This window comes from Littorina saxatilis, linkage group LG4, assembly GCF_037325665.1.
Source record: "Littorina saxatilis isolate snail1 linkage group LG4, US_GU_Lsax_2.0, whole genome shotgun sequence".
Classification (NCBI taxonomy): Eukaryota; Metazoa; Mollusca; class Gastropoda; order Littorinimorpha; family Littorinidae; genus Littorina; species Littorina saxatilis.
In genome coordinates this window covers 35,737,841-35,761,672 of record NC_090248.1, presented here as the reverse complement: position 1 = coordinate 35,761,672, position 23,832 = coordinate 35,737,841, and the positions used below count along the sequence as shown (strand labels likewise).

Below are 23,832 nucleotides of genomic sequence, written 5' to 3'. Positions count from 1 at the left end.
AAAACATTTAGTCAAAACTTAACTAAATGTAAAAAAAGAAGAAAGGAGTTTAAAACAAAGTAGCGATAACTTTAAGGTGCCCGACATTATGGCTACGAAATGCATAGACCAATCGTCGAAAATCGCTGACGTCATTGCATGAAAGGATTTCCCTACCCACAATCCTCTATTCTCGATGACATACAAAGGATTTTGTTCAGGAGGACGACGATCTATAGACGGTTTATTATATAAAGGGAAGCAAGCGGTTAAAAACGGGCGTCGATAGAGCCAATGAACAGTGATGTCAACTTGTAGTACTTCATTTACTTGTGTAAAAACTAAAAGGAATTCTAACCAGAATCGATGTATACATAAATGTTTTTTGTATTTTTGACCAAAATATGACATTTTACACAGTTCTCAACAGTAATTGTCTCGATCTGTGTAAAATGTCATATTTTGATCAAAAATACAAATTACGTAATATATTAGTCGCCAATGCGATGTCAGTGGCCATTGCAGAGTACTCGGTGATTTACCAGCATTACAACGATTGCAAGAACATTGACCGAGTTCCAGCTGGGCGTCACAGTGAAGGAAACACAAGATAATGGTCATGTTTAGAGAACTCTGCAGAGCGAGTGAACACTTATGCGCAAACGATTTAAATCGTACAATGATCACAGGGTTCTCTATCGTTTTTATCACTATTATTCTGTCTTAATCTATCGACTTCAATGTCATCACTTGTGAGATCATATGCCTACAAAACGCACACTCTTCTCCAAAACCACGTTAGCCGCTTAGAACGTTTACCTTGCGGTGAGAATTGACAAAGAAAATACTGGAAGTCCAACCTTTAAACAGATGATGTCTGCAAGCAAAGTGCTTTCCTTGCAATCTGTAAGCAGAGAATGTTAACCTGCAAAGCAGTGTCATTGAGGACATTTCTAAAATCAAAGTAATGCCATATAAACATTTTAGGCAGAGGATGTTTTACAAGCAAAGTGCTCGTATAGTCGAGGAATCGTGTTGGCTCTTTACAGTGATTGTTTTTCTCTTAGGTACCAGGAGATTGGTTCCGCGAGAAATGCAAGTTGTACGCCCTCACGACATGGCATGACTGGTTCCCCGCAACCCTTTTTTTGTTTTGTTGCACATGTCGTATACATTTAGGGCGCTAATGTCACTTTGTTTCTCAACAAATATTGTCGTTCAAACCCCAAAGCAGAGGACGTTTTTTGGTCACTTGCACTGATCACCATCTCCTTTCTGCCACCCCCCCCCCCCCCCCCCCCCCAACACATCGCCCCTCTTTACCCTAATAGCCAGATATATACGCGGATTGACACCAAGCTCAACACTAACTTGCCTAGCTTCGCACGTGCAACTGAATTATCGCAAGATTTGACGTGAATGAGTGTTTGCGCATATCTAGCTACGCATCTACTGTCAGCGGCCATGATCCCCGAATGCATTGCGAGTAACTCACCCGCATGCACGTCATGAAGTGAAGTGTTTTATTTCAGCACTCACCACTGTTTGAATGCCGACCGACATGTCTGTCTATCTGACCAACTGACTGCCCGTTTAGTGGTTTCGTTTGTGTACAGTGCTCCCAGGTGTCTATTGTCTTCTGTGAACTCAGTGAGATCAAAAAATCTCTGTCTCCATCGCTCGACACAGATGCTATTTTGCAGTTTCCTGTTCGGTTCGAGGACTTTCAAGGAAAGGAGCCTGCCCTTTAAAGATACACGCATGCAAGATCCTTTCAATTTCCAAAAAGCAAATCCAAAAACGAAGTCTGTTCTCTGACGCTGCCATAACAATGTTATGTTTAGTACAGTTAGAGCAGGACGCTTTTTGTAACTTAAAAACATCGATCAATAAATGGATTGTTATCCTTGAGATAGAAATTAGTGCCCAGTGCGATTTGTGAAGGACGCATTTTCACCTAGAACTTCAAATAAAAATGTGATGTTCACCAGCTCTGTGATAATTTCGTTGTGGTAGCAATGTGTGTCCATTGCGATTTCTGAAGGAAGAGTTCTCACCTTAAACGTCAAACAAAAATTGAATGTTCTCCAGATAATTTCGTTTTCAGTACGATTTCACCAGAACTCCATCAAAATTGTAGTTTAAAAGGAAATATGTTTCCACGTCTGTTTCAGCACTGTGTGACCCAGTTTGCCAAAATAACGGCACGTGCATATCGCCCGAGAACTGCGCCTGTCCTTCTGGTTACCATGGCAAGCTGTGTGAAATCGGTGAGTCAGGTCAAGCACTTCGTGTCGCTTTAAGGGCAGAATATACCTGCGCAGTTTCAGCGGCACAGACGACGCACTGCCTATTATTGATGCTGCAATAGGGATTATTAACGAGTACTTGGCCTGTTTTCCTTTTACGCAACGTGTAGCGGGCTGGGATAATCTGCAGTGCATCGTCTGTTCTGCTGAAGTCACATAGGTGAGCGCCAGGCCTTATGTCCAGTGGAGGCCCACAAGAAGCTGTGGGGGTCGGAAACGTCACTGCGGCGGACTGCGGACTTTGCCCCACAGACCAAATTGAAAATTTAGCATGGCTGGGAACGAAGAAGAAGAAGAAGAAATGTTGCTTTATTGAAATGTATTGTGTGTAAACTGGGTATGAATTTTACTGCCACTTATACTTGTCCAAGAGGATGTGGGCCAAATTGATCAGTAGTTTCACACTTTTCTTTTACCTTGCTAACCCAAATTTACGACGACAAGACAAATAGCACATAGACTTGATCAAGACAAAAGAAAGGAGCAATGTCAATGACACGCGTTGTGACGATATTTCTAAATGTATCATGTTTGTTTAGGATACGAGTAAAGGTTAGTGTAACCAAGACATTGATGTTTAGTATTAGTCCCAGTGAAAGAACGCTGTAATCCCTGGCAAGATCCCTGACAATGTGTGGTAGTGATCATGGCGGTTTAGTTCGAGAAAGAAGGTACATTGAAATTTTAAAGGCATAGTTAGTTAGTTAGTTGTTGATTTTTGGGTCCAGCGGACCATATAGGCCAAATCCCTTGGGAACGATTCGGTTCCACATCTCAGATCTGGCCAGGCTTGTACACGTGGTAAGACCATCCCTCCACTTGGATACATACCAACCTTTAACAGCCAGGATGCTTTATTTGCAGAGTGGGATTGTGTGTGTGCTGAATTACATTGACATGTATTATATATATAGGTGTCGCTTGCATTGTATTTCAACATAAATTCCAACTCTGCACAAGATGACGTCAGGTTCGGGTTTATTTTTGGAATGTGTTTCTAATGTCATGATTTGTATATCGTGTGTGTGTGTGTGTGTGTGTGTGTGTGTGTGTGTGTGTGTGTGTGTGTGTGTGTGTGTGTGTGTGTGTGAGTATGTATGTGTGTGTGTGTGTGCGTGCGTGTGTGTTTATTGGAATTGTAAAGCGCTTGGAGCTGTGAATTCGGGAATTTATTATTATTATTTTTATTATTAAAGTTATTGAGACATCCCAGTGCACTAAGGGATTTATAGAGCAAATCGAGAAAATTCATTATTGAACGAAGCGCATAGCGCTGAGTTCAATAATTATTTTCGAGATTTGCTCTATAAATCCCTTAGTGCACTGGGATTGTTTCAATAACGATATTGTCAGTACCGCCAGAGAAAAAAGAAAATTCAAAACGCACATTTTGCTACGCGCATTTGGATAGGCGTAACTGTGTGGTCAGGTTTGTGTCAGATCTACTTTTGTGTGGGCTGTCTCAAGTGTGTCGTGCTTTCGTCACACACAAACTCTTGTTTTAATTTCTGTTGGTAAATTCCAGAGTAGCGTTAAGCTAAAAAGTGATGATCTTTCATACAGACCTCATTTAAACTCAGAGAAAGGACTGTGCTATTAGTTATTTGCGATTCGAAACCTTCATCGAGCTTCGACAGATTGACTGTGCAGAGTGTTGCCCCTTGAATTGACTCCAAGGCCACGGTTAGCACATGTTCAAAGTAAATGTGGTATGTTTCTCGTGTTGTATCTTCACTCATCGGGGAGTCTGGTACTATATATGAACGGTAAGAATGCTCTGAACTCTACACGTATTATATCCCCATCGTTTGTTTGTTCACATTCGCCCAACATGTTAATTTGCTGCGGGATTTATGTCGTCTGCTAGGCGGCTAGGGCAATCAAACCACTGCACTGCAGTCTCATTTTAAAAACAAAAATTGCTCGTCTGCACGCATGAGGCAGGCTGGTAATAAGTTTTATACATGGTAAGAACGTTCTTAACCCTACACGTTTTCGATTCCGATTGTTGTTGCCTTGAAATAATAATTCGGAAACCATTCATTTACTGAACTGATGCAGTCGTATTTCAGTGTAGTCTACTATAACAGAGTCGACTTCCAAATGCTGGTCTAGCTGGTACGTTATCGGAATAACACTTGTGTTTTGTGTTTGCCGCTGGGAATTTTATACTCACTCATCATTTGGTAATGTGGTTAATAAGCTACATGCCACTAACACGGCATGCGAGAAGAATCTTTGCAAGTCAAAACGAGAAGAGACCATTGTGGAAGAGACACAGCCGCTTCTATTTTTAGATCAGTGGGATTCACTGTGGCACAGGCGCCTGCGATCTGTCAGAAAAAAAACACTTCTGCTTTGAGCCGCAGGAAATTTATGGTTATGTTTTGGTAAAGTGGAGAATATAAGCTACATGTCATTAATTAATTCTGAAGATGAGAGTACAGTCTCGCTTTGGCAAAGGGCGTAAGAATACGCTCCGTGGAAAAGTTAGCGCACTCCAAGAGTGCGCTAACAGTTTTAAGCGCATCGCCATTAGCCAATCAACTGGTTCACATCAGTCATGTGACACCAGTACTTACTGACAATTACACATTAATACAGCATGACTTCTCTTCTTTGCCTCTGTTAATCTAGGGAGAAAATATCCAGCGATATTTCTCCGTAGGCCTAAAGTTCGGCCATGACCTAGGCAAAATAACTTGCGCAGCCGCAGAAACAAGAAAATGGAAATCTTTTATGAAATGATTGGGAGCCACGCGGCAAATTTGACCTTGATTCCGACCATGAACCCGCTGTTGATAATCTGGAAGATCGTACCAGAAATGCAGATCTATCTCTGGCCGATTCATAGATTCAACCTACAAACTGCGACCTCATCTGTGATCAGATGGCCAAGCAATGCGTGAAATATTTTATTCTAAAGTCTTATGGCTCGTTTCGACAAGCATTAAACGGATGAAATTAACCACATGCAGTTTATTCTTCAGAAAAATGCACACAAAAAATGGGTTGGGTTCGATGATTTGTACATAAACGTCTTCCTCGCAATAGATTCGCTGATATGTCTTATGAAGCCGTCATCAACACGAACACAATGATTGCAGAAGCAAAGTCTGTACCTACACGACCGAGACACAAGACTGATTATTTCACAGCTGCAATGTGAATAGAGAACAAAGATGTTTTGGGTAAGCTTACTCGCGTCAGTAAATGACGTCAAAGTCTCTTTCGCTTTGCGTGTAACTTTGTCATGACGTCTTTTTGTGACGACAGTATACGCGACAATTTGTTCGCTTCCGCCGGTGTCATTTTAGACTGAAAAGCGACTCAAAAGAAGGAGCTAAGCCTGTGTCTTGAAACAGCTGAAACACTCTTTTGGATTGCCGTTTCAATGTTAACCAAAAAGTTAAAGAAAAACAAACAAGGTTCAGTTGCAAACTAACAGCGGATTGAGCATTTATTCCTGTTGATGAAGGTACGATTGAAGCTTTATTCTCTCCGTCAACCAACAAGACTAGATTTGTAGCAGACGAAAAGCAAAGTGTGCGTTTTTCCTGTCTTGTGAAGGCGATTATGTCGTTATAAGTTATCTGTACGTTGTGAAGACATTTCAAAACAAAATCTAGCTTTGATGCGTCACGGGATATAAGCTTATACGTCAGTTTTCATCCATGGAATAGTTTTTTTCGTCTCGGCAGGGTGAATGAATTCATGATGTCTTTTCCGGAACTGGACAAAACTGGCCTTGCCAAGACTGAAACAAAATATAGTTCTACAACTTCTAGGCTTGGGTTGATTGCCCATGGTGAATTTCCAATGATTTGTTTCCACACTCCCATGACAAATTCTCTTTACTTTGGTCATGCCATATATACGTTACAGCCCCGTCCATCCATGGTATCGCGTGATATTTTGTCTCGACGGGGTGAAAGAATATAATGACGTCACTCTCGGCAGAGCCTCGAGTGACGTCATCATATTCATTGACCCATTCTCGACAAAATATCAAGCGATATCATGGATGGACGGAGCTGTAACTTATACATATGCTTCCATTTGAAACTTCGAGGTCGTCATCGTGGATTGACGCCCGACAAAAGCTTCGCTCCGTCGGGCTTCAATTAGACTTTGGGAGGGCGTCAATCCACGATGAAGACCGAGAAGTTTCAAATGGAAGCATGTTAATGTTATTGTAATTCAATCTGACGACGATCTCTTTCCTGCTTTCATGCGGTTGTAAACAGACAGAATTTGTTCTGTTCTGTTCACACACTACTTTCAGTCCACCTACATGCAAGGGTCAAATCCCAAGAAATATGTCTCTGTATTCCTATCGTATCACTCTGCTCCTGTTTTGTTTTCTTTCACATACATTTTCCCTTCTGTGTTGACGGGTTTCTGGACAGCAAACTCTAAAACAAATTCTTTTCATCACAAAAACGATCTTTGGAATTGACTGACGTAGTCCGGAAGAATTCATGCATCAACTTACTAGGTCACGTATTCGTCGTCATCACTTCGCATACCTTATAAATGGTCTCGGTATTTCGTTGGCCTTCATATTTCCTACTTGTAAAATGACCAATAAAGAGACCAAAAAGCAATGTACTCACGTTAAAATGACGAACACGGAACGAATACCAGCGACGTTTCGACCTAAGGGTCTTCTTCAGGCACAAAAACACAAAAGTACACACACAAAAAAGAAGAAGAAAGACGATAGAACAGATAAAGAGGAGAATAACTGACAAAACAACTGCACTGCACAAACCAACAAAATGACAAAGACAGAGAAGCAAGGGAAGCTACTCGAGAAAAATGAAAATGAGCCTCAAAGCTAACCGAGACTAGTTGAGGCTGTATCAATGCGCCTCGCCAGCAGATGGTTAATGGCTTTTATCCTACATACGTGAGAGAGACACCCGTGAGATAATAATCGTTCAAATCACACGTGTGTATATCATGTAAATGAGGTCATGTCAAGCAAGTCTGGCAGGGACCTGTTTTTCCACTGCTTATGATGCCAAAGTCACCGAGACAAACGTCATTATAGAAACAAAACTTGCGCTCGCTAATTACCCTCGATGAATCTTTAGAACTAACACGTCACGCCACACTTTCAGAGTGACGTTTCTTTGCTTTGACGTAATAGATTGCACGAGGCTTTAGAAGAGATCGAGGTTCCAAAACAAGCGTCTTCAATTTAGCTGCCTTGTCTGCAAGACATTTTCAGTCAAATACACGTAAGTACAGTATGTAGGATAAACAGAATACTACATGGCTTGCTGTGTCGTACCAGATTTACACTCGTTGCTTTTTCAAATAGTGAACAGCTCGCTTTCGCTCGCAGTTCAATATTTAAAAAAACAACTCGTGTAAATCTGGTACGACACAGCAAGCCATGTAGTATTCTCTATTTTTAGCGAGTGGTTATCGACAATTAATGACCGGTAATTTTTAATGAGTTGGGGCATTCTGACCAATCACAGGATCTGTTTCATTAAAACGCCAACTTGATTGAATTACAATTATTATTATTATCATTATTATGTGTTTAAAGTGAAGGATGCTCTTATTCCATGTAAAAGCCTGGACAGATCTATGGCGACGAACGTGATTGTTTTTCACGAGAAGACCTGCACCTTTTAGAACTGCAACATTACACACTTTAACCTTATGAATGGATTCTGTTTTTGTTTTACTGTCTCAGCAGCAGCGTGCGGGAGGCCGTGTGAGAACGGGGGACACTGTGTCCCTGAGGGATTCTGCTGGTGCCAGAAAGGTTTCTATGGCGACGTCTGTGAATTCAGTGAGTATCCGTTGAATAATTATTCTGTATCCCATAGATAGACGCTGTTGAATGAACACTCTCTGGATGCTTTCTAAGAATCCCAAGATCGTATTCCTGTGAGAGCAGTCTTTGACTTCTGTATCCCATAGATAGACGCTGTTGAATGAACACTCTCTAAATGCTTTCTAAGAATCCCCAGATCGTATTCCTGTGAGAGCAGTCTCTGAGTTATGTATCCCATAGTTGGCCGCTATCGAATGAACACTCTCTGGATTCTTTTCTAAGAAACGCCAGACGACATTCCTTTTACAGCAGTCTCTGAGTTATGTATCCCATAGTTGGGCGCTATCGAATGAACACTCTCTGGATTCTTTTCTAAGAAACGCCAGACGACATTCCTTTTACAGCAGTCTCTGAGTTATGTATCCCATAGTTAGACGCTATCGAATGAACACTCTCTGGATTCTTTTCTAAGAAACGCCAGACGACATTCCTTTTACAGCAGTCTCTGAGTTATGTATCCCATAGTTGGGCGCTATCGAATGAACACTCTCTAGATTCTTTCTAAGAAACGCCAGACGACATTCCTTTTACAGCAGTCTCTGAGTTATGTATCCCATAGTTGGGCGCTATCGAATGAACACTCTCTGGATTCTTTTCTAAGAAACGCCAGACGACATTCCTTTTACAGCAGTCTCTGAGTTATGTATCCCATAGTTGGGCGCTATCGAATGAACACTCTCTGGATTCTTTTCTAAGAAACGCCAGACGACATTCCTTTTACAGCAGTCTCTGAGTTATGTATCCCATAGTTGGGCGCTATCGAATGAACACTCTCTAGATTCTTTCTAAGAAACGCCAGACGACATTCCTTTTACAGCAGTCTCTGAGTTATGTATCCCATAGTTGGGCGCTATCGAATGAACACTCTCTGGATTCTTTCTAAGAAACGCCAGACGACATTCTTTTTACAGCAGTCTGTAAGTTATGTATCCCATAGTTGGGCGCTATCGAATGAACACTCTCCGGATTTTTTCTAAGAAACGCCAGACGACATTCCTTTGACAGCAGTCTCTGACTTCGGTACCCCCTAGATGGGCCCTGTTGCATGAACACTATCTGGATGCTTTCTAAGAAACCCCAGACTACATTCCTTTTACAGCAGTCTCTGAGTTATGTATCCAATAGATGGGTACTTTTGAATGAACACTCTCTGGATGCTTAAGCTTTCTAAAAAAACAACACGCCAGACCGCAGTCCTTTGGCAGCAGTCTCAGTATTCTGTATAATCAACTGTCTTGGTCGCAATGGTAGGTCCAGTCACCCGTGAAATTTTTAGCGGATAAATCAAGAATTCCTTTTCATTTCTTCTTTCTTCCTCCTTTCTGTCTTTCTTTCTGTTTCTATATGTATGCATGTGCCTATTCTTGGAAATGAAGAAAAAATGAGATTCTTTTTTTGTCCTCGACTGTAGCCATCCTGATAATTATATATATATGAAAAATCAACCCTTTGCTGTTTCGGATTTTTTTTTTTTTTTTTTTTTTTTTGGGGGGGGGGTGTGTCTTATTTTTACGTATGCTTAACTGTAACTGAAACGTGTATGACCACAGGTCAGTGCAACCCCCACTGTACTAACGGTGGCACGTGCATCGGACCCGACAAGTGTGAATGTCCCAGCAACTTCTCTGGTCCAAGATGTGGTACGTGTTTCCTACGGCTGGATTTTAAAGGGATACGCGTTTTATTTAGGAGTGGTCAAACAATTATGATTTTCTCTAAAACATTATGATTGTGAATGTGATCATCATTATAGTGGTAATAGCGTTATAACACAATAACCACAGGTCAAATCATGACACAATGTAAACACAGGTAAGTTAATTAAATGCAGTATCAAAACCACAAAAGAAAAAAATGGTGTTACCATTCTGATTACTCTACATTTGTCCCTGCCTTAACCCAACCCACATGATTGTCCTGACTGACAAACATGAACAAAAACATTGGATTCTAACTTCATCGAGTGGTTTATTTGAAATTATCTGTAGGTTGTTCTCAGCAAAGAATGGCGTACAGTCTAATATTTGTACTTTAGATAGAGAGCCTCTTTATCAAAGGAATTGTGTTACGCACAAAAAAATACTGCCGTTCTGTGACTTAATGAAAAAATGGACGGTCTTTCGAAGTACATAAAACACAATCACGAGTTGTCTTGCTTTGCGCCAAAATCATTACTGGAATAAGGAGCGTACTTTTATTTCACTGAAGAGAATGTCTTGATACCAGTGTGTCTGTTTCTGTGGTCTTTGCAGAGACGAAGGAGGAGCGACCGCGCCGAAGCAAGCTGACCAACACAGAGCAGCAGCTCAAGAAAGAACGAACTCGCGAAAGACGTCTACGAACAAGAAAACAGAGTAAGTGGATTTCTCTATCTCTGTCTGTCTGTCGGCCTCCTGTCACTCTCTCTCTCTCTCTCTCTCTCTCTCTCTCTCTCTCTCTCTCTCTCTCTCTCTCTCTCTCTCTCTCTCTCTCTCTCCCTCCCTCCCTACCTCCCTCCCCCTATCTCCCTCTCCCTCTCTCTCTCTCTCTTGCTCTCTCTCTCTCTCTCTCTCTCTCTCTCTCTCTCTCTCTCTCTCTCTCTCTCTCTCTCTCTCTCTTTATCCGTTTCTCTTTTTGTGTATCTAACTGTCTTTCTGTCTGCGTGTCTTTTAGTGTGAACTTGAGAGAAAGAAATTCATGGCCAACTTTGGACGTGTTAAACTGATTAGCACCACTAACATATTCTACCAATGAGAGACATTTTGAAACAGGCCTTTGAATAGCCTTGAATGAGTCTTTTTATTTTGTTGTGATTTTTGTCTGACGTTTGCTCTATTCACTGGTTTGTTACCTGAGGAAAAAACGACGCTGTTTATCTTGCATTTTAAAATAGTTCTTGACAATGACAGAAATGGTTTCTTTTGTCAACAAATCAAAACATAATTCCCATCAACCTCAAGTAACATTAGAACCAGAAGCGCTTACAACTGTATTAGGAATTGTGCCATATAAATACCCTTACTAGTTGTAGTATTATTATTACACATTTCTCGTTCCCTCCTTTTTTCAGAGCTGGAGAGGAAACTGGAAAAAGCCGAAAGACGTCTGCTGAAAATCATGTTCAAGAACGGCAAGTCTTGGACACTCTCGCGAGAAGAAAGACGAATACTGCGCAGACTCCAACGAGAGCAAACGAAAACCGGTTTGTTGCAACGAAACGACCGGAAGTACTTGGTGAAAGTCATGACGCGAGAGCGCAAGCATTTGATAAAAAAGCATAAAAAGACGTTACGTCGCTACAAAAAGTTGCTGAAGAAGATGCGGAAACTGAATAAGCCAAGGAAAAGGAAGAAGAAAAAGAAGAGGGTGTTTGTTTAATCTGACTGTCCGTCTGTCTGTCTGTCTGTCTGTCTGAAGTTTGGTGGACATGGACAAGGACAGTGATGAGATGAAACTAACAAGAGAGTTAACGAGTTCGTTGACTCAAAACGAAAGACAGTTGATCAGAAAAGTTTGAAAATGACAAGGGTGTTCATTAGCAGAGAGTGAGGAATAAAAGAAAGACAAGGGCTTGAATTACCCGTCACAAAACTGAAAAGTCAGACAATGGATCAGAAAAGTCTTCTTGAGAAGAGGCTGAACATATGATTTGGAGGAAGCGCCTTGGGACTGGGAGAATGATCTCATGACGAAACGTTTGCTTTTGAGGAAAGACTTGACAAAAAAGACAAAACGATTTCGATGAACAGATGTGCAGACAACTTCTTCTTCTTCTTCTTTGTTCATGGGCTTAGACTCCCACGTACACCCGTGTTTTTGCACGAGTGGAATTTTACGTGCATGACCGTTTTTACCCCGCCATTTAGGCAGCCATACGCCGTTTTCGGAGGAAGCATGCTGGATATTTTCGTGTTTCTATAACCCACCGAACTCTGACATGGATTACAGGATCTTTTCCGTGCGCACTTGGTCTTGTGCTTGCGTGTACACACGAAGGGGGATAAGCCACTAGCAGGTCTGCACATAAGTTGACCTGGGAGATCGGAAAAATCTTCACACTTAACTCACCAGGCGGCCGCGGCCGGGATTCGAACCCTCGACCTTCCGATTAAGAGGCCGACGTCTTACCACCCCGCCACAGCGCCCGTCGTGCAGACAACAATAACATGTTCTTTTGAGATGAAAAGTAATAAAGAAGCTGACTCCGAATTCGGAGACATCGTGTCTACAAAGAGACAAGGAGACTTCTTGCTGTGTTTTCTGCAAAAATTAATGGAGGAAAGAATGGCAAGAAGAACGAATGCTTTTTTTTGCGATACAGAGTGACAAGTGATGAAGAAAGTATCTTCTTTTGGAAAGAGACGACAGGAGTGCTCGCTATGTTTCCTATGTTTCACATTTTGAAAAGGAAGCCAAAGGAAAGCCAAAGACGATGGAACGCTTTCGTTATTATAGAGTTTTGTCGCACGAAGAAAAAGAGTTGTTTCCCATTGGACAAGAGTTTCAGAAGCATTACATCCACCGAGGAACGTTTGGTGATAAGGAGGTGTTTGTCTTCTGCAAAGGAACGGACGGATAAGCGGGTTGATTTTGAATTCTGAACGATGGAGACTGTGATGAAAACAGAATGGTTTATCTTTCTTGCTGTATCAAATGAATATGATTTTCTTCTAGATTTGTGTTAATATATCACCAATGATACATTAGTTGCTGTTTATTCATATGCGTCTGTTTCGTTTCTGGCTCTCAGCTTTTACATCTTTCTTCAAAAGCATACATCAGTAGGAAATACGTGACGCGTCTCTTGCTTTCTTTACAATTTTTTTCTTCTTTCATTTTTGTTGTTACTTTTTAAGAATAAGATAATTTGAGTTTACATTAACGGGCGTTCATTGTTATGGTAAGGCTGTTTCATGAGATGGTTTCAACGACAACTCTCAGTTTTGAGTGTATTAGTGTATGTTGTAGGATCGATGTGTTTATTCCTACATGTGATGGACAAATTATTCAAAGTGTTCTGCTTTCGACAGTAATGCAATAGTGTGGCTACCTCTTAAGCAATTTGTGCTTCTGCTTCATGCTACGGGTTTGAAAGACACAAAACAATTCACGTTCAGTTGATAACTGCATCTCTTTAAACTGAGAAGTCTGTATACATTTTCACAACGACACCAAAATGTTGCACGGTGCAAAGTTGACGACTAATATTGATGAGCCAGTTTTGTCGTTGCCGTACTTAGACAGAGGACTACGTGTGTATTTTTAACTTGCTTTGATTAATGTAAAATGCATGTTGTGACAAAAAGAGCAAATTGCAAATCGAGCCCAAACAAATATTGTATAATTATGATTTCTACCGTTTTAGGGGTCATGTTTTAAGATTATTTGTTTATTTTATGTTGAGTCGGTTGCAGTTGTACAATTTTGTTCAACGTGGTTGTGATTTATTTACCTATGTTGTACTTCTGACTGCCGCTTTGAGTTTCTTGAATTATGATATTTTTGAAGTAAATCCCTCATGTTAACTAGCAAAATGTACATGAATCATATCATAGCACCTCAATCTATGCTAGCAGATGTCGATAGACAAACGCTTTGTGAAAAGTGAAACTTAAACCTCAGACGTCGAAAGTAAATATTCGTGTGCTTCTGTATCGATATCCTGGTATACTATTCACAAACGATGGTTGTCTATGATGTTATGAAATGATGGCGTACTGACACGCTTAATTTTGTGAGCTGTTTATTTGTACATAATTGATATATAGAATTGTAATGTGTACACGTTTTCGGCAGATATTGCAGAAAAAGTATGGGATTTTGAGTTGTTGTGTTCGGCGTCCCTGTGATCGTCCAGTATACCAAAGTGATCATGCAATCATTAGTTTCTACCTCACGTTGGTGGGCAGTCTATGCGTGCACGTGGCTGCTTTAAAGGTACACTCATCCTTGTGCAAGAGATCATGCTCAGCCCCTTAGATCTGTCCAGGGTTTTACACGGGATTTGAGCACCCTTCAGTTTAATCACGTGCCAACAACACGGGATTAGAGCACCCTTCAGTTAAAACACGTGCCAACAACACGGGATTAGAGCACCCTTCAGTTTTATCACGTGCCAACAACACGGGATTAGAGCACCCTTCAGTTAAAACACGTGCCAACAACACGGGATTAGAGCACCCTTCAGTTTTATCACGTGCCAACAACACGGGATTAGAGCACCCTTCAGTTAAAACACGTGCCAACAACACGGGATTAGAGCACCCTTCAGTTTATACACGTGCCAACAACACGGGATTAGAGCACCCTTCAGTTCAAACACGTGCCATCAATCACGCAGATTGGCAGATTTGTTGAATTAGTGTGTGTTTTTTTATTGAAATCAATGTCAATCAGCTTAGTTTTTTTAAGAATTAAAACAAAATACAAATTAAAATTAAAATAAAAGAAATAAAGAAAAGTCCAAATCAGATCTTTGCTCGCAAAGACAGCACAACTCCACTGTGAGATTTTGGCAATGAACCTACATGAAACATGGAACGAGACACAACAAATATATGAAACAAACAAACAAACACTCTGCACTCTGCAGAAAGCATCCAGCCTGTCAGTTGTTGGTATGTGTGTTGGTGAAGGATGCTCATGTGCCATGCAAAACCCAGGACAGATTTCTAGCGGTTAACACGATCGTGAACGCGAGAAATACGCTCTCTTTGAAACATTACAATTATTTATTTCTATGCAATAGGGTTTAGATATATATGTACCCAGTTCAGATATGGCCGGCATAGGTCTTCATTCTTACTCCGGCAATTCAGTTACAGCCATTTCATCGCAAGTCATTTAAAGCCTCTTTTCTTCTCAGATCAAGTGTACATGATACTCCAGAGTTTTGGTTTTCTCACTTGATGTGAGAAGGACAGAGATTTTCAATGAAAATCTAATAAATGCTCTTTATTCTATATTACATACTAATTACTAATTAAATGTTAAATAGCTGTGAAAGCAGAATGAAGCTTAATGTGAACTTGCTTTGCATAACGTCTCAGCTTTAAAACGATGTAATCTATTGCAAAGAAATGTTTGTATACTCGTTCTTTTGAGTTGATGCGCGGGCATTGTCAGAAATCATAGAATTCAACGATACCAAAGACATTGTTTTTGTGAGGTAGTGTTGTGTGTTATTTTCTGGAAATTCTAACTTCACACTTCGGTGTTCTGATTAACCACCTTTAATCCAGAAACTTCTAAATGCTTTGATAGCCAGTAAGATTTAGTCTACCTTAGATTGTCTCCTAAAAGTTGTTAGTATAGCTTAGCTTGTCTCCTAACAGATGTTTGTATAGCTGAGCTTGCTTTGAACAAAAAATGTTTCGCTTTAGCTAGCAGTAAAATGTGACTGGAACTTTTCCATTATTTTAATGTGCTTTTTTAAACATATAATTCGTTACTGGGTAGGATATGTAATTATATAGGCTCGTTATACAACCTCATAGATATTCATCAGTGTTTATGCATAAGTTACTTCAAGAATGGTTAGAGCTTGGGCTTGTAGTACTTTTTCCAACATGAAATGAGTTAGGCATATTTTGCAAAGAATTCAAGCACAAGGAATGGGCCTGTAATTATTTCTAAACGCCAGAAAGTGTGGCTCCATCGTTTTTACATTTAGTCACTTTTGACTAATGTTTTAAGATAGACCTGGAAGGAAGACGAGGTGATGGTGTACGTCTGTGTGTATGTGTGTGCGTATGTGAGTTATGCAGTTCTATGAACCTACTGGACAGATTTTTATGATACCCCGACACGTGTTTTCCTTTTCTTTTTTCGATAAGTGTCTTTAATGACGTCGTATCCAGCTTTTTGCAAAAGTTGAGGCCGCGCTGTGTTGACCTCATTTTTAAAGCAAATGGATCTAAACTTTGGTCAAACATTATTTGACTCAGTCCGGATTATGGGATTGCATTTCAGCTAGGAATCTCACAAATTAATGAATTCATTTATAAATTGTAGTTGCCATTAAAATTTAATTTTTTACAAACAGATTTGAAAAGGATCGCGTTGTATTCCTAATCATTTCCCGAATTCAAAAATATGTACATAATAATTATGATATGTGTAGTCTAAAAACATGGTCAGAATTAAAGAAAATCGATTTATGCAAATTACGTCTAGTGCTGGCATTTTTCGCCGAAACCAGCTCGACCCGTCTCGGTTTACAAGTTATGGCTAGCATAAGTCTAAATGATAACTGGCCCCATATTGTCAGTGTCGATCTCTTAGTTTCAGGCCGACAGATTGGCTAAATGTTTTGGTTTCGCTTGATGAGACTTTCCGTTGCAAGGAGAATTACGCTTTGGGGACTTCAAGAAACTCTCAAACTGAAATGATGCCTGATGTAGATTTTTAAAACATGTTTTGTGAACGTATAACACGAGCTGTAAATATCCAGTGTTTGTGTATTTTGTCAACGTTTTGAACACTTCAGTTTAATGAAATGTCTAATTTATTTATAAATTGATTATACTATTGTTTTTTTGTAATTATGGTACACTGTGTATTTTGAATGGAGTTCTGACTTGTAGTTATGCTTTGTTATAAATTAATTAGATTAGCTGGGGTGGTCACATCAAGATTATCTGCAGGAAACAAATCACAAACAGACAGACAGTCAAACGCACAGGCACACACAAGAACACACACACTCGCACGCACTCACACACGCATGCACGCACGCATACACACACACACACACACACACACACACACACACACACACACACACACACACACACATACACACACAATCACGACAGTACAACAAACACGTGTTTTTACTGCAGAACCAGCACAAATAACGTTAGTGAAATGTACTACTTCTTTGTCAGATGTGATCATACTTTACTTTAAAACGTCTCTGTGAATTAATTTAGGAAAGTGTCACTCGTTTTGTTTTGGTGTTGTTCCACAGGCTTTAGTGAACTGGTATCAATGAGTTAGAAAAAATCTGAAGGGAAAACGTGTAGGTCATTAAAATAATGCCGCATCTTAAAGGTCCACGCCGACTCGTAAAAACAGTTCGCCTCACCGTCTCAGATACAGTAAGGACTTTATAATAATAATAATAATAATGATAATAATAATAATAATAATAATTGTCAGTAAGTACTGGTGTCACATGACTGATGTGAACCAGTTGATTGGCTAATGGCGATGCGCTAAAACTGTTAGCGCACTCTTGGAGTGCGCTAACTTTTCCACAGAGCGTATTCTTCCGCCCTTTGCCTAAGCGAGACTGTGCTCTCATCCTCAGAATTAATTAATGACATGTAGCTTATATTATCCACAATACCAAATGACCATAAATTCCCTGCTTCTCAATTAAAGCAGAAGTGGGTTTTTTTCTGACAGATTGCATGTGCCTGTGCCACAGTGCCACTGATCTAAAAATAGAAGCCGTTGTATTTCATCTCATTTTCGCCGACTAGCATAGATTCTTCTCATATGCCGTGTTAGTGGCATGTAGCTTATCATCCACATTATCAAATGATGAGTTAGTATACAATTCCCAGCGGCTAACAGAAAACAAAAGTGTTATTCCGATAACGTAACAGCTACTGAGCAAGACCAGCATTTGGAAGACTGACTCGATCGACTCTGTCATACGTAGCAGACTACACTGAAATACGACTGCATCAGTTCAGTAAATGAATGGTTTCCGAATTATTATTTCAAGGCAAGAACAATCGTAATCGAAAACGTGTAGGGTTCAGAACGTTCTTACCATATATAAGACTTATTACCAGCCTGCCTCATGCGTGCAGACTCAGTGCAGACTGCAGTGGTTCGATTGCCCTAGCCTAGCAGACGACATAAACCCCGCTCAGCAAATTAACATGTTGGGCAAATGTGAACAAAAAAACGATGGGGATATAATACGTGTAGGGTTCAGAGCATTCTTACCGTTCATATTTAGTATCAGACTCCCCGATGAGTGAAGATACAACACGAGAAATATGCCACATTTATTTTGAAAATGTGCTAACCGTCGAGTCCTTCGGGGGTAGTCAATTCAAGGGGAGTCACTCCGCACAGTCCATCCGTCGAAGCTCGACTGGAGGTTTCGAATCGCAAATAACGAAGAGCACAGTCCTTTCTCCGAGTTCAAATGAGGTCTCTCTGAAAGATCATCACTGTTCAGCTTAATGCTACACTGGAATTTACCAACAGAAATTAAAATGTGTGTGACGAAAGCACGACACACTTAAGACACCCCACACAAAAGTAGATCTTATACGACCTGACCACACAGTTATGCCTATTCAAATGCGCGTAGCAAAATGTGCGTTTGCAGTCTTCTTTTTTCTATGGCGGTACTGACAATATCGTTATTGAAACAATCCCAGTGCACTAAGGGATTTATAGAGCAAATCTCGAAAATAATTATTGAACTCAGCGCTATGCGCTTCGTTCAATAATGAATTTTCTCGATTTGCTCTATAAATCCCTTAGTGCACTGGGATGTCTCAATAACTTAAATAATAACTGGACATTTTTAAGTGCCTAACCTATGGCTCCAGGCCCTTTACAAAAGAACATATACAAAATAGAACAATTAAATGTACAACCTTCAGAAAATAATTAATCATACGGACAAAAATCACCACATGTACTGTTCACTTTACATGGGATAAGACAACCTCTCCACTTAGTCACATAGTACCAAAACCAACAACTTGATTGCTTGCTGTGGCGCGTTGAAATTTGTTGAAACAAACAAATACCACTGTGTACATAGAGCACCTAGGCTGTTCATTTTTGGTATGTGACCAAGTGACGGGATGGTCGTATCAAATAGGTAACATGCGCCTTGAGTCGCCTCGTGTGGTGAGATATGTGCGCGATATAAATTCTCGTAAATAAAAAATAAATTAAATAAATCCCATGTAAAATCCTGACCAGATCTGAGACGGTGAGGTGAACTTGTTTACGAGGCGGAGTGGGTCTTTAACTGTCGTCGGTTTGAACGAAGGGAAAAGAACAATGAGTGCAAAGGCGAGGGATGGTGTTGGGATGGGAATGGGGAGGGGGTAAGAGGAACAAATCTACACGGTTGGATTAAATGCGAATCAGAAGAAATTTGAAGACAAAGTTCAGGGAAAGGAGAGACGGTTGGCTAGAGATTTGGGTAGAATCAGTTTGAAGCTCTGCGAGTGTTGATTGTTGGAATGCAATACTTGCTGTACATTTTGGATCTTGAATAAACATTGGAAATAACGCTGTCTGTTGGCCTGCCGTCTGCGTGTGTGTGCACGTGTATCTGTGTTCTTTCTTTTCTTTCTTTATTTGGTGTTTAACGTCGTTTTCAACCATTCAATGTTATATCGCGACGGTGTATCTGTGTGTGTGTGGACGGTTATATGGTGCGTGAGAGAGACACAGAGTGAGATTCAGAGAACATCAGAGAGAGAGAGAGAGAGCGCGTATCTGTCTGTCTGTCTGTCCGTCCGTCCGTCCGTCCGTCCGTCTGTCCCCCTGTCTGCCTGTATGTATGTCTGTCTGTCTACCTGTCTGTCTGTCTGTGCATCTGTGTATCCATTACTGTGCGTTTATAAACGGTCGTATGGCGTGAGTGTGTTAGTGAGTGTGAAAAAGCCACTCAGTTTGACAATGCGTGTACAAAACAGAGCAATAAGACAATAATAGTTTTAGATTGAATTACTCATCATTTCAAGACCCACTTACCTCGATGGAGTCTGATTTGAACACTCTACCTATAATCGTACTTAACGACCCCACAATTAGAATGCCAGGTTTCTCGCCAACAGAATACTGTCAACATGCTGTCTCTTGTGCGGCAACATCAAACAGGGCAACGCGCTGTCAAAAGATCGTCATTTCACGACTGAAAGCTTGTTATTGTAAGTCATTTTCTTTTCTGTTCAGGCATACTCTACTTTTTGCAACAACTGAAACAGCTTTGACTGTAAAACGGCTCCGATCAGATTCACAAGTTGAAGAGCCGACTAAGACTGTTTGAGGGAATCAATGGAAGGGAGAGAACCGACTAAATTTATTCAAATACGATGCAGGAGGGACTTGCATACCTTGAGCCACACTTTCGGAAATGATCTTCTCCAGAAATAAATGAATAGATTCTGGTTGTGTGTGTGTGTGTGTGTGTGTGTGTGTGTGTGTGTGTGTGTGTGTGTGTGTGTGTGTGAGTGTGTGTGTATGTCAGTGTGTGTATGTGTGTGTGTGTGTGCGTGTGTATGTGTGTGTGTGTGTGCGTGTGTATGTGTGTGTATGTGTGTGCGTGTGTGTATGTGTGTGTGTGTGTGTGTGTGTGTTTTGGTTTTTTTTTAACATCTGCCTGACAGCATGTTCATACTTATACGTTTTCTGCAACATCTGCGCGAGCTTTCAAACACACACAGAGACAGGCTGGCAGGGATACATGCACACACGGGCACAGGAACGCACCGACGCAGACATACAGACAGACACTCAGACAGACAGACAGACACACACACACACACACACACACACACACACACACACACACACACACACACACATACACACACACACACACACACACACACACTTACACACACATAACCACACACGCATACGCACACATTCGGCTGTTCTCCGTCTCTCTCTCTCTCTCTCTCTCTCTCTCTCTCTCTCTCTCTCTCTCTCTCTCTCTCTCTCTCTCTCTCTCTCTCTCTCTCTCTCTCTCAAATGTCGCTATCGAACTGATGTTGTATCGGGCCTTTTGATTTGCCCTGTATGCAGAGAGGACGTGGAAGACGAGAAACATGTATTGTTTGTATGCAAAGGATATTGTGATTATAGACTTGATGTCAAAATACTAAGAGAAAAAAACCAGAGTGAAGATGCGAACAGTATTAGACGTGTTATGTCTGTAGATAAAGGAGATTCAGTGGTGCATGTGGCCAGATTCTTATATCGTGTTTTTCAAAAAAGAAAAAGTTTTTTGGACTAGTTACCCAATGTGGAACAGGTGAACGAGACGGCGATGTGTTATACATAGTTTGTGCCGTTGAATGTTGGAGCAGGTTTGATTGCAAATAATGTATGCGGGTGTAGTACACCTGTGTTGATGATGTACCTATTCAAATTGTTGATTTATGCGCTGGAAATGTTTGTAGGTTAGAAAGAGAGAGAAAGAGAGAGAGAGAGAGAGTCTGTGCCGTGGAACGATAGAATATGATTGAAAGCCGATAATGTATGTTAGCACTGTAAACTTGTTTGTCGTTGCACCTATCCATATTGTTAATTCATGCGCTGGATATGTCTTTATGTTTAAGAGAAAGAGAGTGAGAGAGAGAGAGAGTGAGAGCGTGCGTGCGTTCGTGTGAGTATATATGTTAGAGAGAAAGAGATAAAACCGGGTGATTGTCCATAAATACAAACACACGGCATGTATTACTGACCCCCCCCCCCCCCCCCCCCCCACCCCGTTGAAATGAACCTTGTGTGTTTAATCAATAAAATGTCTTACGTCTTACGTCTTACGTCTTACGTCTCTCTCTCTCTCTCTCTCTCTCTCTCTCTCTCTCTCTCTCTCTCTCTCTCTCTCTCTCTCTCTCTCTCTCTCTCTCTCTCTCTCTCTCTCTCTCTCTCTATCTCTCTCTCTCTCGCTCTCTCTCTTTCTTTTTCTCAATATGAATCACATCATTGTTAATGGTAAAATATGGAGTTTTCAAGTGCCGCGTTCATGAGAAACTACATTCCACGCGAATCAAATGTGTGTTGTAGAGAATGTCTTTCTATTGCTTGATGGTGTGACAGTTATGTATTTTTTTATGATTATTAATCACATGGGACTATAGACAATTATTTTCAATGTCGAAAAATGGATCGGGTAAGTGTGTTTATGAGAAATTACGTTCAGACTGAATCAAGGGTGTGCGTGGGTTTTTTTTTCTTGGAATTTCTTTAAGCCATCTGTTATGACATTTATGGTATGTCTGAATACTGATCAAATGAGATTATTAACAATCATTTTCAATGTCAAAAAATGGATCGGGCAAGTGTGTTTACGAGACATTACTTTTTAATTGAAGCCAGGGTGTGTGGGTTTTTTCGTTTTCTTTTTTACATTTAGTCAAGTTTTGACTAAAATGTTTTAACATAGAGGGGGAATCGAGACGAGGGTCGTGGTGTATGTGTGTCTGTGTGTGTGTGCGTGTGTGTGTGTGTGTGTGTGTGTGTGTGTGTGTGTGTATGTGTGTGCGTGCGTGTGTGTGTGTGTGTCTATCTGTCTGTCTGTGTGTGTGTGTGTAGAGCGATTCAGACCAAACTACTGAACCGATCTTTATGAAATTTGACATAAGAGTTCCTGGAAATGATATCCCCGGACATTTTTTTCTTTTTTTCGATAAATACTTTTGATAACGTCATATCCGGCTTTTTGTAAAAGTTGAGGCGGCACTGTCACACCCTCATTTTTCAATCAAATTGATTGAAATTTTTGTAAAGCAATCTTCGACAAAGGCCGGACTTTGGTATTTAATTCAGCTTGGTGCTTAAAAATTAATTAATGACTTTGGTCATTAAAAATCTGAAAATTGTAATTTTATTTTTATTTTTATATAAAATGATCATAATTTACGTTTATCTTATTCTATATCATTTCCTGATTCCAAAAACATATAAATATATTATATTTGGATTAAAAACAAGCTCTGAAAATTAAAAATATAAAAATTATGATCAAAATTTAATTTCCGAAATCGATTTAAAAACAATTTCATCTTATTCCTTGTCGGTTCCTGATTCCAAAAACATATAGATATGATATGTTTGGATTAAAAACACGCTCAGAAAGTTAAAACGAAGAGAGGTACAGAAAAGCGTGCTGTGCAGCACAGCGAAACCACTACCACGCTGAACAGGCTCGTCAGTTTCACTCCGTTATGCACAAGCGGCGGACTACGGTCATTGTGAAAAAAAATGCAGTGCGTTCAGTTTCATTCTGTGAGTTCCACAGCTTGACTAAATGTAGTAATTTCGCCTTACGCGACTTGTTCTTTATTGGGACAGCTGTTGTGACATGTATGGTATATATCTGAATACTGATCACATGGATGATTAAAAATCAGTTTCAATGACCAAAAAACACACACATGCGTTTATTAGAAAGTGCGTTCTACATGCATGCGATATGATTTGATCTTAGGTCATAATTTGGCAGCTGTTCATGATGATAATGTATGTGGACAACACTAATGAAAAATCCAAATCCAATTCAGTGGTGTATTTTTCGGTATCCGTGTGTTTATTCTCCGAACCATCTTTCTTTTTTCACATCAAGTTTCGACTAAATGTGTGTGTGTGTGTGTGTGTGTGTGTGTATGTGTGTGTGTGTGTGTGTGTGTGTGTGTGTGGGTGTGTGTGTGTGTGTGTGTGTGTGTGTGTGTGTGTGTGTGTGTGTGTGTGCGTGTGTGTGTGTGTGCGTGTGAAGGTAATACTCCCTTTTACTTCTCTTCTTTACATGCAAAACACGTTTACACACACACACACACACACACACACACACACACACACACACACACACACGCACGCACGCGCGCACGCACACGCACGCACACGCACACACACACACACACACACACACACACACACATACACACACATGCGCTAGCATATCGAAACATTTTGCAAACGAATGGAATG

At 40.5% G+C, this 23,832-nt stretch overlaps 1 protein-coding gene across 1 annotated transcript in view; it reads left to right on the top strand.

Moving 5' to 3' along the window:
• Nucleotides 1-19,402, top strand: part of LOC138965576 (wnt inhibitory factor 1-like) — a 127,852-nt gene extending 108,450 nt beyond the window's left edge. Inside the window, exons 6-10 of the mRNA XM_070337761.1 lie at nucleotides 2,154-2,249; nucleotides 8,002-8,100; nucleotides 9,696-9,785; nucleotides 10,398-10,499; nucleotides 11,195-19,402. Of these exons, the coding sequence (XP_070193862.1) occupies nucleotides 2,154-2,249; nucleotides 8,002-8,100; nucleotides 9,696-9,785; nucleotides 10,398-10,499; nucleotides 11,195-11,502 (695 nt within the window). The 3' untranslated portion in view covers nucleotides 11,503-19,402. The remainder of the gene's footprint in view (nucleotides 1-2,153; nucleotides 2,250-8,001; nucleotides 8,101-9,695; nucleotides 9,786-10,397; nucleotides 10,500-11,194) is intronic.
• Nucleotides 19,403-23,832: the final 4,430 nt, after the last annotated feature.